This window comes from Budorcas taxicolor, chromosome 25 (assembly GCF_023091745.1).
Source record: "Budorcas taxicolor isolate Tak-1 chromosome 25, Takin1.1, whole genome shotgun sequence".
NCBI classification, from domain to species: domain Eukaryota; kingdom Metazoa; phylum Chordata; class Mammalia; order Artiodactyla; family Bovidae; genus Budorcas; species Budorcas taxicolor.
The window spans coordinates 6,873,432-6,896,729 of record NC_068934.1 but is presented as its reverse complement, the minus strand read 5'-3'; the positions used below and the strand labels follow the sequence as shown (position 1 = coordinate 6,896,729).

Genomic DNA, 23,298 nt, shown 5'->3' with positions numbered 1-23,298 from the left:
AATAAAATTATCTGTCTGTATGTCCCTTTATAATTTACATTAATGACATTTCCTCATTAAAATGCAATAGTAATAGATTAAATAAATTGGGAATGGAAAGGAGTGATTAAATCATCGTGTCTAACACATGCCAAGGGAAGGCAGATTTCCCTAGACAAAGGAACAAAGATGAAAGAAAAATATATAAAAAAAAAATCAATAGATATTATATCAGCATCTGCAAAAGGTTCAATGAGCATAAAGCCTACAGATATCAAGTAGAGGTATTAGCATCAGTAGTGAGCAAGCGGCACAAAGTACCCGTATCAACTCAGAATCCTGTGCTGTATTTTCAGACACCTAGTATATTGGCCTGGAGCTTTGCTAAATCAATGCTTCTCTGTTTATACTCATGTAGAAAATGTAATCTGAGTTTCAATGCATTTTTAATTTTGTTCAATCTTGCATTTGTTCAACCAAAAACAATTTAAAAGAGAACGAAGGCTATCAGCCTCACAATGAGCAAGTGCAACTCCTCGCTAGGGAGTTCTTGAATCTGCCATAAAAATCAACAGTGTGCACCTAATAGTTTTCTTTTAATCTGAGCAGTGAAAAGTGAATAATCACATCAGATATCCTTCAGGGCCTCTTTGGTTTCCAGATTAAATGTGTAATGTGACCTGTCATCCTGCCACATTCTCTCTGCATTTCCATTTTAAATAATCATAAATAAGAAAACCTTGCTACTGTTTGGCATGACACAGCTGTTTGATTCAGCTGCATTTCAAAGCCTTAGAAATTGCACTCATTCCTTCTTTAGAGTCCTTGTTCATCTCAGAGGTTTTCAACTGAAAGATTCTTTATTGTACTCAAATCTTGTCCCATAGGAATTGTTTCGATTACTCAGCTTATGAAGAATCTTAGAAATCGAATTGGGTCCACAGCAAAAAACCCCAACTGTTTTCCTGGAAAGATAAAGAGAGAAAATGGAAGATCAGATGGAAAATTAGGCAGAACATGACAAGAAGTATGTTTCAGTAGTGTGTTTAAAGTGTTAATAAGGTTAATTTCTTAATGTATACATCTTTGTATACAAATAATTTTCCAACCACTGTATTACCAAATGTAAGAGAGGATATTTTATTTACCTCATGCTTTTTATGCTAGAAATCAAGATAATTCAAAAAATATAACGCCTATTTGTTAGTTATCAGAGAGACTGAGCAGTCTGCATGTCACTGATGAGAGCAGAAATCAAGTCGGGAGCAGCAGCTGATAGACGCCAACTGCCTCACATGTGACATATGAACAGAGTCCCATCCACCCTGGACCATATCAGTTCTTCTCATACTTGATGCTTTACAGACAATTTTTCTCTCTAAAGATCTCATGGATTTTCACCAGACGTGGTGAATAAGACAAAAGACAAGGACGCTATTACCAATTTGGAAGAATAATTTTAAGTGACTAATTTATGTCCACATTAAAACACTAAGAATATTAATCTGGATATGTTTTCTTTTATTTATGTTGCACAATAATTATAACAAATGCCAAGCAGGTTTTATTATTCACCAACATTTTAGTAGACAAATTATACATATTCCTAACAAATAGAATAAATCCATTCTATGAAATGACTACTATTTCACATTGATTTCCTTCAAAGTTTGTTGATTTGTATTGAATTCTTCCTAGGATATCAAAATGATTAACAATTCTAATCACAGTTTGGATAAATACAGTATGTATTCATTATCTGAGAATAACTGTTGCTGAACAGAAAAATAATCCATTTAAATAGGTACCTAAATTTATAATAAATACTGAAAATATAAGTTTATTGAAAACTTTTAACCTTGAAAAATGAAACAAAGAACCACAAAATAAATTTCTACTTGCACCCATGATGGAGTAATAGGGACTAGATTTACCCTCTTGCATTTAAAAAATAGGACAAAACAAAGAATATATAAAACGATTATGTCCAGATACTGGCCAACAGGCAGCACAGAACTGTTCATCCCTAAGAAAAATGAAAAAAATAAGGTGAGCACAAAAATTGTCTCTACTTGTTGCCTGAAGGCGATTTAAAAGATGAAGCACAAGAGGGGTGGAAGGGGGGAAGCTCAAGAGGGTGAGGATATATACATTATTATTACTGATTCGCATTGATGTACAGCAGATATCACCACAACATTGTAAAGCAATTATTCTCCAATTAAAAAGAAAATTTAAAAATAATGTAACAAATGATTAAAAAAAGAAGCTGAATCTTATAAGAGGGAAACTCATGCAGAGACTGGTGGTCTTACTGAGTTAAAGAGAAAGGAATGGAGTTCATGAAGACTTAAGTAGCTATACGGAAAGTGAGGCGGTATCAAAAGAAAGCAGCTCTGGAGATCTGCAGTGAAGTATCTTCAAGTCTTTGGCTGAGTGCTAATCTCCTTGTGAAGCTGAGTAAAGAACTACTAGGAAGAAGCCGGCCCCAAAATACTGAGTTTATATAAGGTTATCAACAATTCATATTACCACAAGCTAAAATGGAAATACCTACATATATAGTAGATTGGCAATGGATAGGAGACTTTAAAAGGTATTACCTTATTTGCAAAGGGTAGGCAGGATTTGCTAAAATTAGCCTTAGACTGGGCTTCCCTGGTGGTTCAGAGGGTAAACCGTCTGCCTGCAATGCAGGAGACCTGGGTTTGATCCCTGGGCCGGGAAGATCCTCTAGAGAAGGAAATGGCAACCCACTGCAGTGTTCTTGCCTGGAGAATCCCATGGATGGAGCAGCCTCGCAGGCTACAGTCCATGGGGTCGCAAAGAGTCGGACATGACTGAGCGACTTCACTTACTCACCTTACTTTCAGCCTTAGACTGCAGGGTGCCCTGGACTCATACACTGTGTGCAAGTGCGCTCAGTTGCATCCAACTCTGCAACACAGTGGACTGTAGTCATGATGCTCCTCTGTGCAGTGGATTTACCAGGCAAGAGTACTGGAGTGGGTTGCCATTTCCTCCTCCAGGGGATCTTCCTGACATTACCAACATAGCTTAAAAGCAAGCTCTGGAAAGATCAAATTAAACCCAAGTAACAAACTGTATGCCAGGAACAAGTGCAACAGTATTGAAAAGAATAAATAAATTTTGGAATTAGACATCTAAAAGTACAAAATTGTTGTCATTGAGTCACTCAGTTGTGCCCTGTTCTTTGTGACCCCATTAACTGCAGTATACCAGGCTTCCCTGTCCTTCATTATCTCACAGTTTGTTCAAACTCATGTCCATTGAGTCAGTGATGACATTGAACCATCTCATCCACTGTTGCCTCCTTCTCCCCTTTGCCTCAATCTTTCCTAGCATAAGGGTCTTTTCCAGTGAGCTGGCTCTTTGCATCATGTGGCCAAAGATTTGGAGCTTCAACTTCAGCAATAGTCCTTCCAATGATGATTCAGGGTTGGTTTCCTTTAGGACTGAATGGTTTGATCTCCTTGCTAGTCAAGGGACTCTCAAGAGTGTTCTCCAGCACCACAGTTTGAGCATAAATTCTTCAGTACTCAGCTTTTTTTTTTTTATTGTTCAGATCTCATATCCATACACGACTACTGGAAAAAACATAGCTTTGACTGTATGGACCTTTGTAGGCAAAGTAATGTCTCTGCTTTTTAATACACCGTTTAGGTTTGCTATTGCTTTTCTTCTAAGGAGCAAGTGTCTTTTAATTTCTTGGCTGCAGTCACCATCTGTGGTGATTCTGGAGCCCAAGAAAATAAAATCTGTCATTGTCTAGTTTTCCCCCACCTATTTGCCATAAAGTGATGGGACTGGAGGCCATGATCTTCATTTTTTGAATGTTGAATTTTAAGCCAGCTCTTTCACTCTCCTCTTTCACACTCATCAAGAAGCTGTTAAGTTCCTCTTTGCTGTCTGCCATTAGAGTGATATCATCTGCATATCTGAGGTTGTTGATATTTCTCCCTGCAATCCTGATTCCAGTGCGTGAGTCATTCCGCCCAAATCAAAAAATTACCAGGAACGTATATAGCAAGAAATTATGAATTGTAACTAAAAGTATTAGGGGTTGAATCTTGCCCCCTCCCCCAAATTCACAGGTTGAAACTCTAACCCTTACTACCCCAGAATGTGGCTATATTGGGACATAGGGCCTTTAAAGACATAATTAACCTAGAATGATGTTATTAGGGTGAACCTTATTGCAATCTGAGCAGGGTCCTTATGAGAGAAGGTATTAAAGATACACTAGAGATGCACATACACAGATAAAAGAAGGACCACCTGAAGAGACAGCAAGAGGGTAGTCTTCTGCAATGCAAGGAGGGTCTCAGAGAAAATCAACCTTTGTTTTTGTTGTTCAGTTGCTTAGTCATGTCTGACTCTGGGATTCCATGTATTGCAGCAAGCCAGGCCACCCTGTCCCTCACCATCTCCTGGAGCCTGCTGAAACTCACATCCGTTGAGTCAATGATGCCATCCAACCATCTCATCCTCCATTGTCCCTTCTCCTTCTGCCTTCAATCTTTCCCAGTATCAGGGTCTTTTCCAATGAGTCAGCTCTTCGCATTGGGAGCCCAAAGTACTGAAGCTTTAGCTTCAGCATCAGTCCTTCCAATGAATATTCAGGACTGATTTCCTTTACGATGGACTGGTTTGATCTCCTTGCAGTCCAAGGGACTCTCGAGAGTCTTCTCCAACACCACAGTTCAAAGCATTGATTCTTTGGTGCTCAGCCTTCTTTATGGTCCAGCTCTCACATCCATACATGACCACTGGAAAAACCATAGCTTTGACTATATGGACCTTTGTTGGCAAAGCAATGTTCTGCTTTTTAACATGCTATGTTTCTCATAGCTTTTCTTTCAAAGAGCAAACGTCTGTTAATTTCTCGTCTGCAGTGATTTTGGAGCTCAAGAAAATAAAGTCTGTCACTGTTCCCTGCTATCACCTTAAATTTCAGTCGCCAGAATGGTGAGAAAGTAAACTTATTTAATCCATTAATCCTGTGGAATTTTATTATGGAAAGCCTAGCAAACTAATAAAGAAGAAAAGATCAGTCAAAAATGATCAGGACAAAAATGACAGAAATGATGGAATTACCAGATTCAGTCATTGAAACAGTGATGAGAAACATGCTTCATATGTTTAAGGTTAAGCATCAGCTTGATGAGAAAGGAAAAAGATTTTTTAAAGGTCTAAATGGAAATGCTAGAGATTAAATGTAAATTTAAAATGATCAATATACTATGGGTTAACTAATGGGTTAACAGAAGAATATGCACTGAAGAAGAAAAGATAAGCAAACTTGAAGATATAGCAGCAGAATCTATCCAAATGGATGCACAGAAAGAACAAAAATTGCAGAAAAGTAAATGAAGCCTCAAGGTCAAAAGGGACAATACCAGGCAATCTTTCATAAATGTTATCATAGTCTCAAGACAAGACAGAAAGGAAAGAAAAAAAATGAAGAAATAATTGCCAAAATTTTTGCAAATTTGATAAAACAAACAAATCCAATGATCTAATGAACCCTAAGGAGGATATCCACACACACACATGCACATACATACAACATTATAGGCAACAAACGTAACTCTGACAATCAGTTACAAAGAGAACAACACAAAAGCAGCTGGCAGGGGTAGGGGTGGAGCACATATACAAATAATAAGTAGAAGGTGAAGGAGATGAAAGATGCACTTCTCGTCACAAACTAAGTCAGAGGCAATGAAGTGAAATCTTCAAAGTGCTGAAAGACCAAATAAGGTCAACTCTTCTATCTCAAGGAAATTCTATACCAAACAAAAATATTGTAATTTTCATAATTAAAGATAGAATACAAACTTTTCTAACAGGAGGTGAGGGAATTTATCAATGAACCAGCACTTTAAGGTCTATAAATGGAATTCATCAGAAATCAGAAGTGTAAATCTATAGCAGAAAGTAACACTACATTGTAAATCAACTACATTCCAATAAAAAATAAATTTAAAAACTGAATTGTAATAAAAAAAATTGTAGGTATGACATTTTAGAATAAATGTATCATGAAATAAAAAAATTTGTATGCAGCTAGAAAAAAAAAAATGTAAATCTACCCAAAGCTATGAAGGACACCATAAATGGTGAATCTGTAAATAAGTATACTGAATATTTTGTCTGATTTTTAATCTCTTTAAAATATAATTGATATCTAAAACAAAATTAGTAATAAATTACGGCAATTATAGTATATGTAGAAGAAAGATGAGTAAGAACAAAAGCCAAAGAGATGTAGAGGGATGGAAGCACATGAGGTGGGGTAATATTGTTTGAGATACACTCAATATGCCAGCAAATCTGGAAACCTCAGCAGGGCCCACGGGACTGGAAAAGGGCCGTTTTCATTCCAATCCCAAAGAAAGGCAATGCCAAAGAATGCTCAAACTACCGCACAATTGCACTCATCTCACACGCTAGTAAAGTAATGCTCAAAATTCTCCAAGCCAGGCTTCAGCAATACGTGAACCGTGAACTTCCTGATATTCAAGCTGGTTTTAGAAAAGGCAGAGGAACCAGAGACCAAATTGCCAACATCCGCTGGATCATGGAAAAAGCAAGAGAGTTCCAAAAAAACATCTATTTCTGCTTTATTGACTATGCCAAAGCCTTTGACTGTGTGGATCACAACGAAATGTGGAAAATTCTTCAAGAGATGGGAATACCACACCACCTAACCTGCCTCTTGAGAAATCTGTATGCAGGTCAGGAAGCAACAGTTAGAACTGGACATGGAACAATAGACTGGTTCCAAATAGGAAAAGGAGTACGTCAAGGCTGTATATTGTCTCCCTGCTTATTTAACTTATATGCAGAGTATATCATGAGAAATGCTGGACTGGAAGAAACACAAGCTGGAATCAAGATTGCCGGAAGAAATATCAATCACCTCAGATATGCAGATGACACCACCCTTATGGCAGAAAGTGAAGAGGGACTCAAAAGCCTCTTGATGAAAGTGAAAGAGGCGAGCGAAAAAGTTGGCTTAAAGCTCAACATTCAGAAAACAAAGATCATGGCATCTGGTCCCATCACTTCATGGGAAATAGATGGGGAAACAGTGGAAACTGTGTCAGACTTTATTTTTGGGGGCTCCAAAATCACTGCAGATGGTGACTGCAGCCATGAAATTAAAAGACACTCCTTGGAAGAAAAGTTATGACCAACCTAGACAGTATATTCAAAAGCAGAGACATTACTTTGCCGACTAAGATCCCTCTAGTCAAGGCTATGGTTTTTCCTGTGGTCATGTATGGGTGAGAGTTGGGCTGTGAAGAAGGCTGAGTGCCGAAGAATTGATGCTTTTGAACTGTGGTGTTGGAAAAGACTCTTGAGAGTCCCTTGGACTGCAAGGAGATCCAACCAGTCCATTCTGAAGGAGATCAGCCATGGGATTTCTTGGGAAGGAATGATGCTAAAGCTGAAGCTCCAATACTTTGGCCACCTCATGGGAAGAGTTGACTCATTGGAAAAGACTCTGATGCTGGGAGGGATTGGGGGCAGGAGGAGAAGGGGACGACAGAGGATGAGATGGCTGGATGGCATCACGGACTCGATGGACATGAACTCTGGGAGTTGGTGATGGACAGGGAGGCCTGGCGTGCTGCAATTCACGGGGTCGCAAAGAGTCGGACAAAACTGAGTGACTGAACTGAACTGAGGCTAATGCTATACACTACAAAGCTACAGAAATGCTTCTCCAATCTCAACTTCATTAGCATCACCTAAGATATTTCACAGACCACAGATTGCAAGGCCCTATTCCTAGATGCTCTGATTCAGCAGATCTTGGATACAGCGCTAAGAATTTGTTTTTCCAACGAGTTGCCAAGTTATGTTAGTTCAAGGATTGCAACTTGGGAAAAAATTCCTTAAGAAAGTAAGTAAAGTCAAAGAGAGAAGTAAGGCTAGTGTGCCACTACAGGAGAAAAAAATGGAGTCATAAAAAAGCACTAAATTGAAAAGAAAGTAAAGAAAGGAGGAAAGAACAAACGAGATAAATAGAAAGCAAAAGTAAACTGTTGGAAAGTAAAAGTTGCTCAATCATGTTCCACTCTTCGCGACCCCGTGGGCTATACAGTCCATGGAACTCTCCAGGCCAGAATATTGGAGTGGGTAGCCGTTCCCTTCTCCAGGGGTTCTTCTCAACCCAGGAACTGAAGCCAGGTCTCCTGCATTGCAGGCGGATTCTTTACCAGCTGAGCTACCTTGGAAGTGCTGACTGTAACTTAATTCATGGAAGCCAGAATACTCAAAGAGGAAAAGAGAGTCTCTTCAATACACAGTGTTGGGAAGACTGGATATTCACATGTAAAAGAATTTCACTCTATTTCATACTACCACAAAAATTAACTCTCAAGAAATCAAAGACTTGACTCCAGGACCTTCAGTTCAGGCACTCAGTCATGTCCGACTCTGTGACCCCATGGACTGCAGCATGCCAGGCCTCCCTGTCCATCAGCAACTCCCAGAGCCTACTCAAACACATGTCCATCAGGTCAGTGATGCCATCCAAGCATCTCATCCTCTATTGTCCCCTTCTCCTCTTGCCTTTAATCTTTTCCAGCATCAGGGTCTTTTCCAATGAGTCAGCTCTTTGGAGCTGACCAGGTGGCCAAAGTATTGGAGTTTCAGCTTTAGCATCAGTCCTTCCAATGAATATTCAGGACTGATTTCCTTTACGATTGACAGGTTGGATTTCCTTGCGGTCCAAGTTATTCTCAAGAGTCTTCTCCAAAACCACAGTTCAAAAGTATCAATTCTTCGGTGCTCAGCTTTCTTTATAGTACAACTCTCACATCCATACCTGACTACTGGAAAAACCATAGCTTTGATTAGATGGACCTTTGTTGGTAAAGTGATGTCTCTGCTTTTTAATATCCTGTTTAGGTTGGTCATAGCTTTTCTTTCAAGGAGCAAGTGTCTTTTAATTTCATGGCTGCAGTGATTCTGGAGCCCCTCAAAATAAAGTCTGTCACTGTTTTCACTGCTTCCCCATCTATTTGCCATGAAGTGATGGGACCAGATGCCATGATCTTAGTTTTCTGAAAGTTGAGTTTTAAGCCAACTTTTTCACTCTCCTCTTTCACTTTCATCAAGATCTTAAACCATTAAATGTTTGAAGGAACACAGCGGAAAAACTCATTGACAGGGGTATTGGCAATAATTTCTGACACCAAATAATTTCTGGTGAAACTGACAAGAAAAATACAAGCAACAAAGCCAAAAATAAACAAGTGGGATTATATCAAATTAAAAAGCTTCTGCACAGTAAAACAAATGACCAACAAAATGGAAAGGCAAGGTAGGGAATGGGAGAACATATTTCCAAACTACATGTCTATATACATAAAATATAGAAGAAATTAATATAAATATAAATATATAAAATATAGAAGAAATTAATATAATTTACTAGCAAAAAATAAATAATCATAATCATAATCCAATAAGAGGAAATACTTTCAGCTTTTCACCACTGAGTAAGATATTAGCTGCAGGCTTGTCATATAGGGTTAGTATGCTGAATTATGTTCCCTCTTTATCCACTTTTTGAAGAGATTTTATCTTTTGAAGAGTATGTTGAATGATACTGAATTCACTGAACGATGCTGAATTTTGTCAAAAGGTTTTTCTGCATCTATTGAGATGATGATATGATTTTTATTCTGTAATTTTCTAATGTAGTTTCACATTGCTTTATGATATACCAACCATACAAGATATAAAGTTATTGAACCATCCTTGTATCCCTCAGATAAATCCCTCTTGGTGATGGGCTATACTCCTTTTAATGTATTGCTGAATTTGGTTTGTGGTGTTTGGAAAACTGTTCAGTTACATATAAAAAGAATGAAATTAGAGCGACTTCTCAAACCATACACAAAAATCATCTCAGATGAAAGACCTAAATATAAGACTGGAAACCATAAAACTCCTAGAAAAAATAGGCAGTACATACTTTGATATAAATCACAGTAACATGTTTTTGGATCTGTATCCTAAGGCAAAGGAAACAAAAGTAAAAATAAATGGGGCCATATACTAACAAACACAAGAAAAGATGCTCAACATCACTCATTTTCAGAGAAATGCAGATCAAAACCACAATGAGGTACCATCTCATGTTGGTCAGAAGGGCTGCTATCAAAAAGTCTACAAACAATAAATGCTGGAGAGGGTGTAGAGAAAAGGGAACCCTCTTACACTGTTGGTGGGAATGCAAACTAGTTCAGCCACTATGGAGAACAGTGTGGAGATTCCTTACAAACTGGAAATAGAACTTCCATATGACCCAGCAATCCCATTGCTGGGCATACACACTGAGGAAACCAAAATTGAAAGAGACATGTGTACCCCAATGTTCATTGCAGCACTGCTTACAATAGCCAGGACATGGAAGCAACCTAGATGTCCACTGGCAGATGAATGGATAAGAAAGCTGTGGTACATACACACAATGGAGTATTACTCAGTTCTTAAAAAGAATGCAATTGAATCAGTTCTAATGAGGTGGATGAAACTGGAGCCTATTACACAAAGTGAAGGAAGTCAGAAAGAAAAACACCAAATACACTATATTAATGCATATATGTGCAATTTAGAAAGATGGTAACAACAACATGAGATAGCCAAAGAGACACAGAGATAAAGAACAGACTCTTGGACTCTGTGGGAGAAGGCGAGGGTGGGATGAGAGAATAGCATTGAAACATGTATGTTACCATATGTGAAACAGATCACCAGGCCAGGTTCCATGCAGGAGACAGCAGGGCTAGTGCACTGGGAGGACCCTGAGGGATGCGATGGGGTGGGAGGTGGGTGGAGGGTTCAGGACACAGGGACACTTGTACACCCATGGCTGATTCATGTCAATGTATGGCAAAAACCACTACAATATTGTAAAGTAATTAGCATACAATCAAAATAAATTAATTAACTAAAAAAATAAATGGGGCCATATAAAGTTAAAACTTCTGCACAGCAAAGGATACTGTTGACAAAATGAAAAGACAGCCTACTGAATGGGAGAAAATAATTGTAAATGATGTGACTGATAAAAGCTCAATATTTAAAATATACTAACAGCTCATAAAATGTCAAAAAACAAATAACACAATTAAAAATAGGTAGAAGAACTGAATAGACATTTTTACAAAATGCAAATGTTGGCCTGGATGTGGAGAAAAGGAAATCCTTGTACACTTCTGAGAATGAAAATTGATATAACCCATGTGGAAAATCATTTGGAGGTTTCTCAAAAAAATTAAAAATAAAACTGTCATACGATACAACAATCCCTCTACTGGACATATATTCATAGAAAATGAAATCACTTGTATTGAAGTGTTATCTGCATCCCTATGTTTATGGCAGTATTATCTAGAATAGTCAAGACACGGAAACAACCTTAGTGTCCATAGATGGATGAATAAACAAAGAAAACTGTGATGTGATGTGATACACACACACTGAAATAAAATTCAGCTATAAAAAATAAGAAAATCTTACTATTTGCAACAGTATGGATGAAACTTGAGGGCATCATGATGAGTAAAATAAATCAGACAAAGAAAGACAAATACTGTATGATCTCACTCATATGCTGAATCTAAAAACCCAAACTGATAGAAAGCGGGTTGGAGGTTGCCAGAGGCAGGTGGGGGAGTTTGGGGGTGACTGAAGACGGACAAAGGGTTACGAACTTATTGCCACAAGAGGAATAAGTTCTAGATGTACTGGACAGCATGGTGACTATAGCTACTAATACTATATTGTATGTTTGAAAGTTGTCTGACACAGGATATAGCATGCTTGGGGCTGGTGCATGGGGATGGCCCAGAGAGATGTTATGGGGAGGGAGGTGGGAGGGGGGTTCATGTTTGGGAACGCATGTAAGAATTAAAGATTTTAAAATTAAAAAAAAAAAAAAAAAAAAAAAAAAAAAAGTTCTCGCCAGACAAACACAAGCTTTGTAATTATGTGAGGTGATATGTTAACCAACTTTATTTTGGTAGTCGTTTTGCAACAGATAGATGTCCAGTTGTTACACTGTCCACAGCTGTATGTCAATTATTTCTCAATAAAGTTGGACAAATGAACAATATTTTAATCCAGAGCCAGAACTACCGAGCCCACGTGTCGAAACAACCGAAGCCTGAGCATGCCAGAGCCCGTGCTTGCAACTAGAGAAGCCACCACAAAGAGAAACCCACACACGACTACTGGAGACAAGCCCACACAGCGGAAGACCCAGCGCAGCCAAAAATAAACAAACAAATACGCATTTCAAAAAAAATAAATAACCAGTGGGACAGAATGCAATCACATGAAAACTTCAGAAACATTTTGATGTATGTAAAGATAAAAATAAAACATATTAAAATTTGTGGTATGTAGCTAAAGTGACGTTTAGAGGGAAATTTTTAGTACTAAACATTTTTATTATAAAAAGACAAAGATCTAAAATCAGTGAGCTATGGTTCCATCTTAAAGTGACTAGTAAAAGAAGAGCTAATTAAACCCAAAGGAGCAAAAGAAAGAAAATAATTTAAAAAGTATGAAAATTCTTACACTTGATAAAATGTAGGTTACTATTAAAACCAGGGCTAGACACAATGAATTACTTAAAATGAATAAAACTGTACTACTGAAAAAATATAATCATCAAAGAAACAGTAATAATGTAGTTGTCATTAAGATGAAAGGGAATGAGACATTTTGTCTCATTTTTGAGACAGTCTCTGTTTGTATACAATTTGTATACAGTCTCTGTCAACACTGCATTATGATGAGAAGATACCATTTGCTTTCTTGGATTTCATAGGCAAATGTAGATTTAGATTTTCAAATTTTGCAGATTTCCTAAAGGCTTATCTTAAATACTTCACAACAGAAACATTATTTTTAAAGCACCATATATGATTTTTTTTAAAAATTTGTCATCCAATTGTTAAGTAGTTTAAATCTAGGAGATCTTTGTGTTATTTGAAGGGTTTTCCCATGTTACTTTCACTAACAGTGACATCCTACACCTTTTCAAGATCTACAATTTATCTTTGTAATTCATTTGCACAAATTTTCACTAGGTTACTGCAATCCAACAACCATCTAGAGATTTACCTACAAAAACTTTGTAGAGATGGGTAGAGACAAACTTAGGTGTCAGCAGACAATGCTGTTTGGGGACAGATGTTGGCAACTAGTTCCATAAATGTTCAACATATTTGTGAACATTTTCCTATCATACCAACACTTGTTTTTCCATGCATTATTAAAGCATATGATCTCATATAATAAAAGTTTATTTACTCCTAGAGATTATTTACTCTTTGTATTACAGATTCAGAAAGTTTGAGTGACATGACTCAGGGACACAGGACCAAATGTCAGAGACCAAACCTAGGTACACTTAATTTGTTTTGTTTTCAAAATACCATTAAGTAGTAAAATATAGATACATCTCAGACATTTCATCCAACCACAGAAGAGTTTTCTCTAACCAGAGGTCACATAAAGTTAATTATTTATCTTCCCCTTTGCATGATGTGTACATGCAACTAAGTTAAGATATGACATACATTTTTATTATAAACAATAGGAAACTGAATCTCAGGTGTAATAAATTATTTTTTAAAAGACATACAAGGAAGAGACCACTCTCAAACATTTGTGCAAATTTCTATGCCTCTCTTCTCTATTTTTACTTCTTTATATACTCTCAGGAATTTATGTCAGTGAAGTGAACCAAAATTTTACATCTAAAATGGAGATTTCTATTTAAATAGCACCTTTTTCCAGTTAATGAGCCCTTATCATGTTGATCCGTTCTTGTCCTAGTAATGCTACCCAAAAATCTTTCAAAAAACAATGATTTCAGGTGCCTGCCCCAATCAAAAACACAAAGTGAAAGTGTTGCATACATACTGTTGCATCAACAGTGTGTGGTACACACTTGCTCTTCTTAAATCAGCTTTGTTTTTTTAAGAAAATGAACAAACAAAAGAATAAACATACAAAATCCCTCAGAATATGAACAGTGTAACAAAGCAGAACTCTGGAGAACTAACCAAAGAAATGAACAATCCCAGTGTAATTTCTTGCAAATGACAATCTACTGTTTCGGGGTTTGGGTTTAGAATTGAGCTGAAGAAGCAAAACAAAGAAAAAAACTATCCAGGTTTTCAGAACCAGAGAGCAAATTGCCAAGATCCCCTGGATCATGGAAAAAGCAACAGAGTTCCAGAAAAACATCTATTTCTGCTTTATTGACCATGCCAAAGCCTTTGACTGTGTGGATCACAAGAAACTGCGGAAAATTCTGAAAGAGAAGGAAATACCAGACCACCTGACCTGCCTCTTGAGAAACCTATATGCAGGTCAGGAAGCAACAGTTAGAACTGGACATGGAACAACAGACTGGTTCCAAATAGGAAAAGGAGTGCGTCAAGGCTGTATATTGTCACCCTGCTTATTTAACTTATAGGCAGAGTACATCATGAGAAACGCTGGACTGGAAGAAGCACAAGCTGGAATCAAGATTGCCGAGAAAAACATCAATCGCCTCAGATATGCAGATGACACCACCCTTATGGCAGAAAGTGAAGAGGAACTAAAAAGCCTCTTGATGAAAGTAAGAGGAGAGTGAAAAAGTTGGCTTAAAGCTCAACGTTCAGAAAACGAAGATCATGGCATCTGGTCCCATCACTTCATGGGAAATAGATGGGGAAACAGTGGAAACAGTGTCAGACTTTATTTTTGGGGGCTCCAAAATCACTGCAGATGGTGATTGCAGCCATGAAATTAAAAGACACTTACTCCTTGGAAGGAAAGTTATGACCAACCTAGATAGCATATTCAAAAGCAGAGACATTACTTTGCCGACTAAGGTCTGTCTAGTCAAGGCTATGGTTTTTCCAGTGGTCATGTATGGATGTGAAAGTTGGACTGTGAAGAAAGCTGAGCACCTAAGAATTGATGCTTTTGAACTGTGGTGTTGGAGAAGATTTTGAGAGTCCCTTGGACTGCAAGGAGATCCAACCAGTCCATTCTAAAGGAGGTCAGTATTGGGTGTTCTTTGGAAGGTATGATGCTAAAGCTGAAACTCCAATACTTTGGCCACCTCATGAGAAGAGTTAACTCATTGGAAAAGACTCTGATGCTGGGAGGGACTGGGGGCAGGAGAAGGGGATGACAGAGGATGAAATGGCTGGATGGCATCACCTACTCGATGGACAAGAGTTAGGGTGAACTCTGGGAGTTGGTGATGAATAGGGAGGCCTGGCATGCTGTAGTTCATGGGGTTGCAAACAGTCGGACACGACTGAGAGAATGAACTGAGCTGAACTGATGACAATAAAAGAATGCTTGTCTGAAGGAGTACATTAAGGCTGTATATTGTCACCTTTCTTATTTAACTTATATGCAGAGTGCTGCTGCTGCTAAGTTGCTCCAGTCATGTCTGACTTTGTGTGACCCCATAGAAGGCAGCCCACCAGGTTCCCCTGTGCCTGGGATTCTTCAGGCAAGAGTACTGGAGTGGGTTGCCATTTCCTTTTTATAATGCGTGAAAGTGAAAAGTGAAAGTGAAGGTGAAACCGCTCAGCCGCGTCCGATTCTTCATGACCCCATGGACCACAGCCTACCAAGCTCCTCCGTCTATGGGATTTTCTAGGCAACAGTACTGGAGTGCAGAGTACATCTTTTGAAATGCCGTGCTGGATGAAGCACGAGCTGGAATCAAGAGTGCCGGGAGAAATATCAATAACCTCAGATATGCAGATGACACCACCCTTATGGCAGAAAGCAAAGAGGAACTAAAGAGCATCTGGATGAAAGTGAAAGAGGAGAGTGAAAGACCTGGCTTAAAACTCAAAATTCTGAAAAACAAAGATCATGGCATCTAGTCCCATCCCTTCATGGCAAATAGATGGGGAAACAATGGAAACAGTGACAGATTTTATTTTCTTGGGCTCCAAATTCACTGCAGATGGTGACTACAGTCATGAAATTGAAAGATGCTTGCTCCTTGAAAGAAAAGCTATGGCCAACCTAGACAGCATATTAAAAAGCAGAGACATTATTTTGCCGACAAAGGTCCATCTAATCAAAGGTACAGTTTTTCCAGTAGTTATGTATGGATGTGAGAGTTGGACCATAAAGAAAGCTGGGGACCGAAGAATTGCTGCTTTTGAACTGTGGTGTTGGAGAAGACTCTTGAGAGTCCTTTGGACAGCAAAGAGATCAAACCAATCAATCGTAAAGGAAATCGGTCCTGAATATTCATTGGAAGGACTGATCCTGAAGCTGAAACTCCAATACTTGGGCCACCTGATGTGAAGAGCTGACTCATTAGCAAAGACCCTGATGCTGGGAAAGATTGAAGGCAGGAGGAGAAGGGGATGACAAAGAATAAGATGGTTGGATGGCACCGCCAACTCAATGGATGAATTTGAGCAAGCTCCGGGAGTTGGTGAAGGACAGGGAAGCCAGGTATGATGCAGTCCATGGGTCCGCAAAGAGTCAGACATGACTAAGCAATTAAACTGAACTTAACTGAAATGTCATTAGGGAAAAAGGAGTCTGTGCTACATGGGAAGACTCAGGTGAGTATGAGAAGATAATCTCATCTAAGGTGGATGATGTTGCAGAAAGAATAGAAAGAATATTACCAAAACTGAGTTGACTTTTTTCTTTATCTGATACTTCACCTTTAACTATTACCCTGTATATTACAAAGGACCTCTGCTTTCTAAATATGCTTTCATCTTTAACCCAGTTATTTCACGAAGGGAAGGAAATGCAGAAGTGCTTTCAAACATGGATGCAGGCTGAATTACATGGGTCACTATTTTCCTTTTTAGATTTTGCTTAAGCGGTTTCAAACCATGATTCCTAAAACAAAGTCTCTGAAGGTGACACCAAAACACCATGACGAATCAGAGATCATTTCAATACATCATATTCATCCATACATTTATAAACTGCGGTTTAAAAAAAAAAACTTTTCATCTAACAGGCTGCCTCATTCAATTAAAATCAAATATCCTTTTATATTTATCAAAATATACCTTCAAAATTATGAATTAATAACTATATATTAATAATTGTAAAAAAATGATCACTGATTCCTTAGAGTCACAGGAAATTTTAAAAATTAAATCTTCAATTTATATACATTCTTCTTGTGTAAGTATGTTCAGTTTACCAGCAAATGCATGATTAATTAAAGTGCAAAATTATACTGAATTTGTAAAATTCTATAGGTTAGATGGGACTTCCCTGGTGGTCCAATGGCTAAGACACTGACCTTCCAATACAGAGGGCCCAAGTTCAGGTTCTAGTTCCAGTAGACAAAAGAGTGATATAAATTTCCAACTAACCGTGAAAGTTACAAAAGGCACAAATATATGAGGTTGGTATTGAGAAACTATGATATTTAGATTCCAGCAGATATGTTAAAAGTCATATTAATTTTAAAATGTCAATATCTGCAAAATGTTAGAAGTTGCAGCCTTTGGAACTATTTAAAGTTCTGATAAAACTTTTTCAATGCCAACTTTGAAATGTGTGAATGGGTATATGGTTTTCAAAATGCTTTTAGAATTTGTATAGATCATTGCCCTGCACTATGGTAATTTTACAGATTACCAAACAGGCTCCCTAGTCTGTACCCAAAAATGAATACTTTCTTTCAACTGTAACCTCTTCAGATCATAAACATATAGCCATAACTCTAAGATGTTTTTATAGAATTATAGCTTCCAAGAAAAAATATGTTTGGAAATATTTCTGATTTAGAGAAATATTAAAATCTCTAAGAGTTTTAAAAACTAACAGTTTTTTAAAAATGTATTCATTCTGGTAAAAATGTACCAAAAATCTAATTTTTAAATGCATCAAAACTATTTGAAGAGCTCCCTTGTTTCCTAATGTGATTTACAAAAACTTTCCCAATGATGACCTAATTTGTGCTATGGGATCTAGGCAAATTTAAAAGTAGGTATGACAGTTTGGTTCATAAATACTTTATAGACTATTTTTAAGCCAAATTTTAATTATTTGGCATTATGGATACTTGAGGTGGTTCTTGCTTTGCTTCCATCTTCAGTAGTGATAATTGAGTATTTAAGTGACTCTATAATTTTCAAACCGATTACTAAGTAATCTTTAATATTTTAATTTGATCATTAGCCACATGTCAAAATATTTGAGGAAAGTACTTACCCTCTGTTACATTTCGCTATTTCATCAAACAGAAGTTTCCACCGAGGACGTCCAATAAAAAGTCTTGAATTCAGTGCTTGATATTTTTCTCCAATTATCTTCTGCCAAAAAGAAAGCACTATGCTTTATATGACACAGAACTGGGCAAATAATTCATTTCTATAACATCATCTTTCCTGGTGCTGTGGCTTCCTACCAAATAGCTGTGACATAAAGAATATAAGTGTCAAATGGCAACCTATTAAGTATAATCATTTAGAAGCACCATTTCCTCCCTCTTTCCCTTTAAAATCCATTATCTTCTTGAATACCATTAGTACAAATGACTGACTTTCCTAGACTTCAGTTAGTTGCTTCATTTTGAAGCAACTGCAGCATTAAAGAATGCATTTTAATTGCCTACTCTCAAAGAGGGTGCAACACATAAGCTTTGTTGAGGCATTTTTGTACTGCAAAGTTGTCATATTTGGCTCATTATATGAGTAAGATACTGCAAATCATCATCATAATTTGGGGAAATGATCCTGAACATGAGAGTCTAATACAGCAGAGCTCCAAATTTGGGATCTATCAAAAAACAACTTCTAATGGACTGTTGTTTGCAATTAACAAGAGCATTAGATCTGAATTGATGGTAAAGAGTCAAGTGAGAAAGAAAAGTGTCCGAGTCCCAGGGAGACAAACTGAGAACCAGATGTAATTTATGCTTCATATCTTAATCACTGCAAAACCATGAGGCATAATGATACTGATTTGCTTCATGACAGCATAAGATAAAATGTTGTTACATACCAAGTAGGGTAGAAATCTGACTAAAAAAATAGGCTTAGATTAGTTTTGAAGTAACAGACAAGCATTCATATTTTGCATTCAAAGAATTACAGAATATATATGATGGAAAATACAACAATAAAACTTGTGAAAGCATTCATGCCCAGGTTTATATGGCTATACATCTCTTCAATGTTGTCTATATAGTGTTTCCTCATCTATTATATGGGGATCACAATATCATTTACCTCTTGAATCTGTTGGAATCACATGAGATAATGTGTATGAGATGCTCAATACAGCGTCTAGCAGTGAAGTAAATAATGCATGATGGATGTTCCGTTTTTTAGTTTCCCTTGAAGAGAAACAAGCTTAATTGCGTATGACCTTATCTTCTCTTGCCACATAAAACCTCCTCTCGATGAACACAATCACAAGACTATTCACTTGTGTTCTCGTCTCTAGGTGAGGTGACAGCGAAAAGGAGAGAGATGAACTCAAAGGTCCGCTTCAGTCCCAGGTGAGGACAGATGAAAGGCAGAAAATGGTTGACTTCAAGGATGAGACATGAGCTTGCTGGATATATTCCAAAAGTGGCTTTCCTCTGGGAATCATCTCTTCAAACCACCTGCAGAAATTTTCTTCCAGCACAGCCCCTACAGTAAATCATCTGTTCTCAAGAGACTTGTTTAATTTACAATAACATCCAGTCGCATACCTGTATCCCATCTGTCTGACTGAGGTACAGCTGAATGTTGACATAATCAGGTCTGTTCTCTTGCCAAAACTGAGAGGACATAAAAGTAAATAGACATTAAACTGTGTTCTGTATTCACAGATTCTCTCCTAACCGAACATATGTGATTCTGCAATCTGGTCTTACCATAGCCAACATCTACGGGCAAATGTGTATACATATACACATATACGTGCACCACATACATGGCATTCTAACATTAATAACCTGTCCCTGGCAGATTTAATTAGTTATGATGAAGGAAATGGATGGGATTAGTTCTGCTATCTTCATAGACACAAAATCAAATACGCTAAATACTATAGCAATATTCCTTTAAATCTTCTTACTTATTTTATTTTATTTGCTGAGTCTCTAAATTTTACTCAAGATTTCACTCAGAAAGAACATGATTTTCTTTACAAAAAAGTCAAAAGTGATACACAGAATGCATGTTAAGCATCACAGAAACCCAAACAAATGAAAAAAAATAAGGTAGGAATCGAATCATTCCTAGCTCCTTCCTATGCAGCACCGATTTCCCTTATATAAAAATGTATGAGACAGGGAGTGTATCTGCCAAAATAAAAGCATCTGGGAAAGCTCTCAAACACTTTGATATCTTGAAAAATAAATGGACCAAGAAAAATATCTGAAGAAAAGTGAATTCAACAAAGTAGGTAAAAGGGTTTTGACCCAGATGTTTCTTTCATCCAGAAGGCAAGATGAATCTGCTCATGACCCTGGCCTTGCTCTGGCTGAATCCTGGCTTATCAAATCTGCATTTAAAAAAAAAAAATTATTCTTAGGGCCTCCTTTCACCACCCTAAAACAAAGAAATGCTAAAGAGAAGGAAAGAAAAATCAAAATTAGAAGAGAAGGAAGGAACACAACAACTATAGTGCATTCTGGAGAACAGAGATGAGAATCTGATGTGTAGAATCTGACGAAAGGCCTAGAAGAGACCAGCACTTTTGCAGCAGCCAAACTATTTCCTGAGCATCAGTGTGCACAGTAGGTTTGCTGGAGATGGTACGGTTTTGCTGGACCTTATTGCAGCAAATGAATCAACTGATTCCAAGTACTGTTGCTATTATTCATTGGAAAGACTATTGCTGAAGCTCCAATACTTTGGCCACCTGTGTGAAGAGGCAACTCAAAGGAAAAGACACTGATGCTGGGAAAGATTGAGGGCAAGAGGAGAAGAGGGCAAGAGAGGGTGAGATGGTTGGATGTCATCACTGACTCAACACGAATTTGGGCAAACTCCAGGAAATAGTGGAGGACAGAGGAGATGGGTGTGCTACCATCCATGGGGTTGCAAAGAGTTGGATATGACTTAGTAACTCAACAACAACAACTGTTTCTGACAGAGCGTTAAAATAATGATTTTTAAGGGATATACTGGGACTCAAATTCAAAGTTTTAGGAATGCAAAAGAAGTTATTTTGCAAATACAGAGTGACTAAGTGAGGTTATAGCACCCCTCTGGCACCCTTTACAGTAGTAAGGGCACCTGGCAGGTGACTAAGAGACGTGTTTCTATTGCCATCACTGTCTGACGTTGAGACTTCTAGAGAGGTACTCAACTTACATAGGCCCCAGTTTCTTCATTAGGACAATGACCCCATCTCACAGGTTTCCTCCAGAACTAAAACTACACATTCTCTAATAGGTGGCAATGCTAAATTATAAAATCCCAATAAAAACCTATTTTACTTTGAAAGTGATAAGTGATGGTTCTCAGAACCCATAATCTTAAAATATAATAATTATATTCCATGCCACAGATGCCTCAAGTTATATCCAAACACTAAAGTCATTTTAAAGCCCTTTAGGAACTGAATCAGGGTGCACGAATCTTAACTGTGAGGGAATGGAGGAATTTCCAAGTGCCAGTAATGGGCAGCCCTTCACAAAACACATGACTTGCACTGATTTTTGTCTTAAATGTCTTCTGGAATGCTGCTCTGAGATCATGCCAATAACTGCTGCATCAATAATGTGTTCGGTGCCCACAGGCTCCAGAGAGAAGAACGCAGATTTAAACAATAACACATTTTAAATATCAGTGTCTCCATTTTGGCTTATCCCTCATTGTAGACAAAAAATAGTATCTACTAAAACACACATACACACATGCTGAATTTGGTAACTCATTTGCAAATGCAGAAAATAATAAAAGCCTTTTCCTTTCAACATCATCCTCAGAGGGTTGAAGGACCTGTGTTCATCCCCATCCTCTTGACGTGAAAAAGCAAAACAGGTGTGCAGAGGTGTGTGTAGAAGATAATCAACACCACATTGTTTACACTAGTTTTAAGCATTTGTATTATTTATTCCATGGATTCCTAAGGATTAAACATATCCACCAAAAAACTTGAGAAGAAATTTTAAGATTCAACTATGAATATCCAGCCATTTATATATTTTATATTTCCTCTATTCCTTTCTTGCTCTGCTACTTACATCTATAATTTAAATGTGCTCTGGATCCAATTATAAGTTCTGTATCTTTTCAAGAAAGAAAATTTTAATCTAGAAAAACAGGCAAAGGTAGAAATGGGAACTCCAACAAGAAATACAAGTGATTGATAATAGCAAGAGAGGTTCAATCTCATTTGTTTCAAGGAAAAATACAGTGAGATCCCCTAGTTTAAGAAATGACTAGAAATGTAAAAGATTGGTAATATAACATTTGGAGTAAATCTCTCTTATATCCTTTGGTGGAAATGTAAATTGTTTTAGCATCTTTGGGGGACATTTTATCAGTACCTATGACAAATTTAAATTCATTCCTAAAGTCCTCATAGCCTCCAACTCAGAAGTCCAGTTTTAGACATTAATCTAGAGAAAACACCCACTTGAAAGTGGTGGTGATGCTCTTGAAAGATTCTCCTCTCTTAACCTTAAGTACAGAACTACTACCTCTTGGTTTCCTACCGCCTCACTGGCCGCTCTGATTAATCTCCTTTCCCGACTTATTACTCATTTTCTGCTCCTCTGGAAGCTGCAGTACCCCGAGAATTGTATTTTCACATATACTCTCAAGATGACCTACAATCATATCGGTCTGCTCAAATCCTTTCAGTGGCTTCTCATCTCTCTGTTTTTTTTTTTTCCTCCTGATTTAGCAGGCCCTTGGTGAGTCCCAGGAATCTGCACTTTTTTTATTGTCGTAAAATACACATAGCATAAGATTGATCATTTTAGCAGTTTTTAAATATACAGTTGATTAGCATTAAATATATTCATATGGTTGTGCAGCCATCATCACCAATCCATTTCCAGAATTTTTTCATCTTCCCAAACTGAAAATCTATATCCATTAAACAGTAACTCCCCATTTGCCCTCTGGGAAACCTCTGGCAACCACCATTCTATTGTCTGTCTCTATGAATTAGACTACTCCAGGTCCCTTATATAAAAGGAATCACACAATATTTGCCCTTTTGTGTCTGGTTAGATAGAAATACACTTTAAAAAGGCAATTTGTGGAACAATACAAATAGTACGACAGAATTTTCAGA

General features: G+C 37.5%; 1 protein-coding gene across 1 annotated transcript in view; it reads right to left on the bottom strand.

Moving 5' to 3' along the window:
* Positions 1-823: 823 nt before the first annotated feature.
* The window catches only part of NOX4 (NADPH oxidase 4), a 175,648-nt gene continuing 153,173 nt past the window's right edge, over positions 824-23,298 (bottom strand). Inside the window, exons 16-18 of the mRNA XM_052662027.1 lie at positions 19,751-19,819; positions 18,262-18,362; positions 824-944 (exon numbers count right to left, since the gene is read on the bottom strand). Of these exons, the coding sequence (XP_052517987.1) occupies positions 824-944; positions 18,262-18,362; positions 19,751-19,819 (291 nt within the window). The remainder of the gene's footprint in view (positions 945-18,261; positions 18,363-19,750; positions 19,820-23,298) is intronic.